The 9,002-nt window shown below is 38.3% G+C and overlaps 2 protein-coding genes across 2 annotated transcripts in view; both read left to right on the top strand.

The window, feature by feature from the left end:
- The window catches only part of mob1a (MOB kinase activator 1A), a 6,784-nt gene extending 3,009 nt beyond the window's left edge, over positions 1–3,775 (top strand). The window contains 3 exon segments of the mRNA XM_035658143.1: positions 410–525; positions 527–577; positions 1,658–3,775. Of these exon segments, the coding sequence (XP_035514036.1) occupies positions 410–525; positions 527–577; positions 1,658–1,735 (245 nt within the window). The 3' untranslated portion in view covers positions 1,736–3,775.
- Positions 3,776–5,086: 1,311 nt separating this feature from the next.
- The window catches only part of trafd1 (TRAF-type zinc finger domain containing 1), a gene marked incomplete in the record, with an annotated part of 6,833 nt that continues 2,917 nt past the window's right edge, over positions 5,087–9,002 (top strand). The window contains 7 exon segments of the mRNA XM_035658140.1: positions 5,087–5,318; positions 5,604–5,655; positions 5,748–5,883; positions 6,353–6,406; positions 6,511–6,949; positions 7,832–8,128; positions 8,211–8,275. Of these exon segments, the coding sequence (XP_035514033.1) occupies positions 5,609–5,655; positions 5,748–5,883; positions 6,353–6,406; positions 6,511–6,949; positions 7,832–8,128; positions 8,211–8,275 (1,038 nt within the window).

Genomic DNA, 9,002 nt, shown 5'->3' with positions numbered 1-9,002 from the left:
AGCTGATCATGTGTCTCACATGCTGAAGAGACTGGTTGTAGACTTTAGTAGAGTTATTGTAGAGATTGAATGCAGAACATTTACTACAGAATGCAAAATCTTATGACTTTGACTAAAGTTTGTGTTAAAAATTCATTTGGTCCCTTAAAGTTTAAGGAAAAGAACTACAATCCTTTTTATGTTGATGTTAAACCGTCACATTAAAACTCAGAGAGGATAAAACACTATTTAAATAAAGACTTTTCTGCTTCTCTCCACGCCACACCAGAGTTTTGATTAAGCAACTAAGCTAAAGCATCTTAATAAACTTCAGTCTCACACTGATGTTGGCTGCTAGGCTTAGTGGAGGTTGAAACAGCACATGCTCTTCTCTTGACATCAGCATTTTCCACCACCTTCTGTCCCACAGGAGTTCCCTTTCCGAAGAACTTCATGTCTGTGGCCAAAACCATCCCTGAATCGATCTGATTCAGGGTTACGCTCCACATCTACTACAAACATTTTGACTCTGTGATGCAGCTTGCAGGAGGAGGCCCACCTCAACACCTCCTTCAAGCACTTCATTTTCTTTGTTCAGGTGAGCTGATCCTGCTACAATGTAGAGTTTAAGGGACATTCAGACATGTCCTGTAATCCATACATGCTTAAAAAGGAGACCTTTTTTTTTTAACAATAACTAACCTGTAGTCACTACCCCCCACCCACCAGACCTGTACCACGAAATCAAAAACAGTCATTTTGCGTACTTGTTGATAAGGTGAGTCATGTAAATGGATATAGCAGGGACAGAAAGAACATATGTAACAACACAAATAAGAAGTTCGCACGTATTATAGGGTTACTGTTTCGGTTTCCATTTGATCCACAAATGTCGAAAAAGGCTGCCAGGAGACCTGAGTCATTTTTCCATAAAAGTTGCTCTGGAAATCTGCCTGCTCGTAATATTTTTTTTCTTATATGGCTCTCTAACTATAAGATAATGACAGCTTTATGTATGATGTGCATACAGTGTGTAACCCAATGAAAGTAGGACTAGGAATAAAGCTTTAAAGGCTGCTCCTTGATCAGCTCATTGATCAGTTTCAAAGCAGCACATGTGACTCAGAAGCGAAAGCCTTCACAAGCTACATTATTTTGGTTATAAAGAACTGAAATTGATCCAACACTGATAAGACATAAAATAACTCCTCTCTCTCCGTGTGCTAAGAACAAGATAAAAACAAGATACTGCCACATCTTAACAGGATGTGTCTCTTGTTTCATACATACATAATATATATACGTGTACATAATATACGTACATAACGCCCTGCAAGTCTTTGTCTACTATATGCCAGATGCCAAACATTAAGGCTCCATCTGCAACAGTCCTGTCATGTTTGAACAGAATCAACATGGATCATTTTCATAAGACCTGAGATGAAGATGCATGAAAGCCAAAAACCCGTTACTTGAACAAGGGGTTCAAGAGAATTTGACATGGCAGGAGGATTGTGGCGTGATAAATTATTTTTGTTGTAAGTTAACTTCATTGAGTGTTAAGCATTGCATTGAGCCTTTACACATGTCAATGCTACTGCACCGTCTATCAACTACTACAATTGAAAAATGTCACCAAACCTAAATAACCAATCTGATGGTGTTTCTCTCTTTGTAGGAGTTCAACCTCATCGACAGGCGAGAGCTCGCTCCCCTGCAGGACTTGATCGAGAAGCTTGGATCCAAGGACAGATAGACATTTCACCACACATCTCCCCCTTTTTTAACAGTTTCTTTTTCTCCTTTGTCCCTCTCTGTGACCTCTGCTACCTCTATGACTTCTAGTCTCAACTCTTACAATCTGTGCCTTCTTCCTTTCATTTCAACAATGTCTGTACTGTACTTTTCCTCTTACTCTTTCTGTTGTCTTTTATGCTGTCTTTGAGCCCTTTTTTCCATTTTGCCACTAGATCATATAAAATAGTGTAGTAAGAATATTTTTTCACAAGACTGTGGTTAACGACTCTTTTAGAGCAACCTACTGAATTTTATATTGGACCAAGGACATTTGGAAGTTAAAGTGAAAACCAGCTCTCTTTTTTTCTCCTTCATATGTTGGCGTATAGTGTTTAAGTGTTAAGAGAAGAGTGTTTTGATTGTGTTTAAAACACGTTTAGTTATTGATAGGCAGTTTCCTTTTTGTTAACTTTTAGCTATTGTAATTACAGTGACTGACCAAATATCACAATTTTAGCTTTTTTTTTTTAAATGTCTGCCATTAGCGTACAGTGGAGAGTAACAGAAAAGATGGCAAGAAAACGGTTTACTTTCCACCTACTTGTTACAATACAAGTGTGTATGGATGGTATTTTTTGTCTAACGTAAAGGCAGGCACAGATACACCGATATATAGTATAAAGCTCTCTGTCACAAGCTGGGTGTTTCGGATAGCCCACGTATGCTTACATGCTTCCTATTGACATGCTCTTTGACACAGTTATGTGTGAAGACATGCAGTGATTGTGAGATGCCTTTGTTCTTGCCCCGTGAACAAAAAAAGCCCTACCGTTGACTGCATTATAGCTATTTCAATTTAGTAATGCAATATTGTGTTTTGCACATTTTCCAGCTATTTTTTCGTAATTAAGATAGTAAAATGCAAGATGTGTTGCTTCCAGTGATACTTTTAATCTGCTTGATAATTATTTTTAATTAAGCTTTTATAATCATGGCCCCATGAAGGAGTTGTATAATAGATCAATCACCCTGTCAACAGCAAAAATAGCCTAATGTGATTTTTTTTTTTAGATTTACTGTCATTTTAGTTCATTTCTGTGGTTCAGATTAATTGTGGAAACCTGCATATTTGATCTTTAAATGCTGGTACTCATTTTTTTTAAGTACATATTTCCCCCTGGAGATTGGAAATAGAGAAATAACCATTGTACCTGTGGACAATAAGGATGAGGGACCTAAGATGTATGTCATTTTTTCACAAATGTCTTTGTTGGTGCATGTATCATGCTCATTTCCTGTGCTTAACTCTTGACTACAACAGCGGGGCTGTTTGTACTGCCATCATTTTACAAACTAATGCAGCTACTTTTCCTGATGAATGTTTCATTTGGCAAACTTTGAACAAGGGAATCGGTCTTTCACGTTGGACCTAAATATATATTAGACAATCATGTAACCAATTAGGAGCTGTTAGATAACTCGATGCATCACCAGGAACCAACCGATGTGATTGGCTGCAGCAAAGTGTTCATTTTGTAATCACTTTTTAAGAACAATGTGAAAAACGTTTCATTCACTTGAAATGTGATTTATCCACTTTTAGGCCCTCAAGTTGCTTCCCATTAATTTAATAATCTACAGGCATATCACTATAATTTGAAAGACGGAGTTATTTTAAAGATTTTATTTGAATATATCACTAGTCCTTCCTTTTTAATCTCGTCACATATTTTGGAAATGTATTACTTTTTCTCACAATTTTGTTTTTAAACTTTTGGCATGGAGTTACATTTCATATTACATTGTAAAAAAAAATGGTGGAATTTAACGTTTCAAAGAAGAAACAAGGGCTTTGAAATGATTTAAAAGTTTTATATATTTACAATAATGGTCCAATCATTGAGTGGTAATTTTGACTGTGAGGATGTATGTACTGCGTCCAAACGTTTGCTGTAAATAAGATCAGTGTTTTATCTGAACAAAACTGTGCCTTAGAAACATGAAAATGTCTGATATGACAGTATTGGTAGATCAAAAACTCAATAAACACTGAAAAGACTGCTGTGTTTATTTTCATTTCATGTGTAATGTCTGGAAGAATGTGCAGACTTGTGGATCAACAGTGAAGCATTGATTGTTGCACTCGAGTTTCCTTTTAAAAACATAACACAGTTGCTAGCATATTTATTAAAGATTGTTTAAGTATATATTTCATGAGTTTATATTGTTATATATTGTATTGCAGTTTGTGTAGTCGGTGTTTACCTTATGTGACTCACCCTTTTTTTTAAAGTTCCATTTTCGGTTTTGTTTTGAAACTTTCCGTCACTATTGCTGGTTGTTTCACACAGCCTAGTAATACTGCTACTATTACTAGTACTAAAACTACTACTGATAACTTCAGATATTATTTTTGACATTGATTTTTGCTTTGTTGGTCTTGAAGCTGATTTAAAAATATGAATTGGAACACAACTCATCACCCAATTATGTAATATATAATTTATTGATAATACAATTTGGAGTTTGTCATTCCCGCCGTGTGTCATATTAATGAAAACTAGTTCAGATATTTGTTAATTTGTAGGCACAAACATGGAAATAAGGAGATCACAAGCTTGGATGTGAAACTACACAACGAACACATTACAACTTCCGGTGCACACCGGAAGTTGAAGGACAAGATAACGGGAGTCGGAGCTCTTGCTTAAACCATGGATGTATAAACGCATAAGGTTAATAATGTGTATATTTTGACACATTTATCCCAATTTTAGAAGACGTGTTGGTAATATCGGATATTTAATCGGAATTTAAAGCGGTTGGTATCACCCGAGACGTTTTCCAAGCGCACGATGTTTCATCAACCAATCAAATTCGAGCCTGACGGGGGAGCGTGGGCATTTCCCCCTGAGGTTGGACTTACAGTGAGCTTCCACCCTTAACCTAGATAACATAAACGCCCCTTACACAAACAAATCACCGGTCCGATTAACGTATTTTACAATAGGTGCAATATTATAACTTGTTACGGTGGGATTTCCTTTAGTTGTGCCAGTGTGAACGGAGGCGGGGTGGATACGTACGTAGACAGCCTGACAGACCTGACTCGGGGATTTAATATCAGGCGCTGAACAGACCAAGGAGGAAATAGCGAACTGTTTTTTTTTTTTTATTCAGGCTTTCATCAAGTAGTTATCTGTCGTCTACGGGTTTCTTTTAGAAAATAGATTCTTCAGCGGATAATTAATTGACAAACGGTAACATCACAGCGGTTGTCCTCGTTTTGCTCGTACCGGGCAGCAGCCCTCCTCCAAAAAAACAAAAAAAAAAAAACCCCGAACAACTGCCGAACCGAATCCNNTTTTTTTTTTTTTTTTTCTCCTGGGCTTCTTCGTAAAGAGCTTTATAAAGTTAGGTTAGCTGAATTAACGCTACGTGGTGGTGGATTTAATGCTGCGAAGCTAGTTGAAGCGCACACACGGCAGACGAACCGTGTACCGACTCTTTCGAGGTGGTTCAAGATGCTTGTTGAGTAACGTTGATTGTTAATCCAGGCCAGCGTTGTCCGCTAACATTAGCTACCTGCCTGAAAACACTGGGTGAGCAAAACCGAAAGAGCTGTCAACCAGTTTGTATCTGCTAACGAAAGCGGTAGCCTCCTGCATCCCTAATGTTATACTGATTCGCGATGCTGTGTCGATTGATTTGTAGTTGTGTAGTTTGATAACTAGATGCCACTCGCTAAACTAGCCGATTAACTCATTTCTGTGACTATATGAGATGCATGTTTACCTGTTATAAACATTAGTAAACATCACGTAAACTGGTTAAATGTCGGTGCCTGCAAGCTGGTTTGTGTCACTAATAACTCACTTTCTCCACAGGCTTAATGGATAAAGCCATGGCGGATGAGAATACACAGTTTTGTGGCAATTGGTAAGTAAAATAAAGTGCATTATATGATCCCTGAATTTAATGGGAAGGTTTTTTATCATTTTATATACCTTTTTTCTTCTTTTTTCTTTCAGCAAACATGACATACCGGAGGCTAATTTTACTACCCATGAGATCCACTGTAGAAGAAACATCGCACTGTGTGATGTGTGCCAGGAGCCAGTGCCCAGGTCAGACCTCCAGGAGCACAAACAGCAGGAGCATACACAGGTAAACATCTGAACAGCAGTGCTGGAGACTAAAACATAACTCCTGCCACAGATGTGTGCTGCTTTTAGGGCAGGACTAATACCAAAAAGTGGGAAAAAGTGTGTTATTTGCACAGCCTGGAACAGCTATTAGTTATTCTGTCCCAAACCAAGGAACTAGTGAACTGTGACTTGTATATACTAGTATAAGTACCCTCTTTCATTTGTCAAGTGTCCATGTTATAACAGTAATGCTATTCTTTTTAATTTTTCATTATTTATCTTTTATAAGCTACTCTTTGCTCTTTTTATTCTGCTCTGTTGTTTTTTATCTTCTCCTTTTCTGTATGCTGTGCAAACTGCAATTCCTCCCCATTGTGTCTTATCTTATCTTATCTTAATTACAAAGACACAAGACTCGCTGGAGGGAACTTTTGAATGTCAGACTGAGATTGGATGATTGCAACGTTAAACGTTTCTTTTAATTTCAGATTACATGCAAATGTGGTTCGAAGATTGAGAAGAATCACGTTGATGTTCACCAGGTATTTCTGATTAACTTTTTCCTTCCCTATTTATAACTCTAATATTTAACCATCTTGATTTAAATCTTCATATTGTGCTTCTTTACGATTGTCGTCTCTTTCAGAGCTCCGAATGCTCTCAGCGGCTGGTCCCCTGCCAATACTGTGAGCTGGAGATCGTTTACAGCCAGTCCAAAGAACATGAAGATTATTGCGGTACACGCACTGAGCCCTGCTCACGCTGTAAATGCAATGTAATGTTGAGGGAACAAGCTGTGCATCCCGTCTTATGTGGAAGCCTTACACCGCCCCAAGAGAGGAACAACAGCCGGACAAGTCGCAGTCCAGTAGACCAGCAGTCTCCAGGACCGTGGTTCGAAGCCCACACCATCCGAAACCTCCTAAGAGCCCAAGAGAGAGGCCCGAAGAATAATAACATCAGTGCGGCAGAACAACAGGCCTTTCCCCGGCCATTTGATCCCAGAGATTATAACACTTCAAAGGGAACACAGGACTCAGCAGACTGGAAGAATACCGCCCCAAGAAATACAGCATTTAGCCACAGTGAGTTTATTGATTATTTCATTTCCTGTGGGGGGAAAAAGTGTCCACCAGGCTTAATTATCTATTGGGCAAAAATGTACCAATGTATCTTTAAAGAACTGTAAAATCTATTTAAAGGGGCACTGTGGAGTCTTCTTGTAAACAAACAAAATGTTTACATTTAGTGTTTCTTACTAAAGCACATTGTTTTTATCCACAAGGTTTCAAACTCATTTGCGTCCCCCTAGAACATTTGTAAAGTGGATTTTAATTGTACATTAATGATATTTTAGTGTGCATTGTTTACATACATCTTCTGTTGCCAGCTGTTTTCTTCTTTACTGCCTTTGTGGGTGCGTCGTTGTGCTTCTTCGTGTGTTACTGCCACTAACTGTCTATCGGTGGAACAGCGTGAAACCAGCAGCAGGAATGTGTATCACAAACACACAAAATGGGGACCCACTTGCAAAAACCTTGCTCCATACGTCTACTACTGGTCAAAAACACCACAGGATGTCTTAAACTCTTTTATAGTATCACGTAATCTTTAGTTATTGTTAAAAACACGCCCACAATTTGAGTCTGTAACACAAAAATGTAAATGTTACTCTCAAAGTTTATTTAAGGCAATCTTTGTCAAATTAGTTTAGCAGGAAGAATACACGCAGTAGATACATCCTGAAAAATATCTTATATTAATATCAATAGAGACATTTAGCAGGCTGAATATAAAGCTGTGGTGGTCCCAAACAGAGGGCCAATAAACACATTGCACATGTTGTGTATTACAACTTTAACCAGCAATAAAAAATGTTCTGTACTTAACAAGAACTAAGTCGCTGTACTGCCACTTGCAGCTAGAATTGTTTTTGGATATAACTGTATAATTATTATTTCTTGCAGTGTTGGGGCAGAGTGATTTCCTGTCTAGCAGCGGCAGTAGTGCATGGCCACATAGTGAGCTCACACTGGATGAGGATTCATCAGGCCTGGACTACATGTTGGCGCTCAGTCTGCAGAGTGACGGAGAATCAGTGGCTGGAGGCGTAGAGGGCAACCTGTGGAGCGGTATCTGGGACCACAAGATCGGGAAGACGCCCAACACTTCTCTAAACTCTCCATTCCCTCAGCCCAACAACAACTACCCAAACTTCACTTCAGGCACAAGCACAAGTGCAGTCCAGGACCTTGATCAAACAGGTGAATGGCAAAATAGTGTTAATTTTAATACTTAAAGTTATTATACTGTGAGTTTGTTCATGATTTTTAATTATTTTTATAGATACCATGCTGCCTTGTGAGTTTTGTGAAGAGCTGTTTCCTGAAGAGGACCTCATTTTGCATCAGGTTAGACATGTGATTGTATTCTTTTAGGTACACTGTTGCTCAGTGGGTTGACTCATGATACTAGATTCTTATGTTAGCGAGCTAAATAAGTGACTGAGGCAGAGTGGGATCAGCCCTTTAGTTAACAGGGTCACTGTGCTCCCAGGATCCCGATACGGACATAAACAGGCCACTTCTCAGTTTATTCTGAATGAGAAGTGGCTTTTAAAGACTGCCAGGTGTCACGTTTATAGACTTGTAGAAGCCTGGCTTGTAGTGATAATCTTCTATTTAGTTTTTTAGTTTTTGTTGATTTTTATTTACACCTGAATTGCAGATTGATTAGAATTCATTCTGTCCATCATCTAGTTCATGTTTTGAGCCGGTTAACCGATAGACGCCTTTTATTTTCTGGACTAAGGAACCTGTGATCAGTGACACATCATACATCATAATCTAACATTGCGCAGCTCTACACTCATCAAGCAAATAGGAGGACTGACTGATTTAATTCCAGGTCAATGCATCATATGTTGAAACATGTAACAAAAATCTGATTGACAAATATAACCACCCTAACAGACTGTGTTCACTGCCTACTGAATTCAGGACTTGCTGACACTTTTATATATATATATATATCTTACATTAATATTACGATTCAGAACCAACTTTTAATTTAAGATACCGTTCTGTTGAAGAAACCTTGCCCGTGACCTAAACTTATTTTCTCATGAAATCAATCTGT

The sequence above is a fragment of the Morone saxatilis genome, unplaced genomic scaffold (genome assembly GCF_004916995.1).
Source record: "Morone saxatilis isolate NCDOM2014 unplaced genomic scaffold, NCSU_SB_2.0 Contig16, whole genome shotgun sequence".
In the NCBI taxonomy this organism is placed as follows: Eukaryota; Metazoa; Chordata; class Actinopteri; family Moronidae; genus Morone; species Morone saxatilis.
This window is presented reverse-complemented; position numbering and strand designations above follow the sequence as displayed.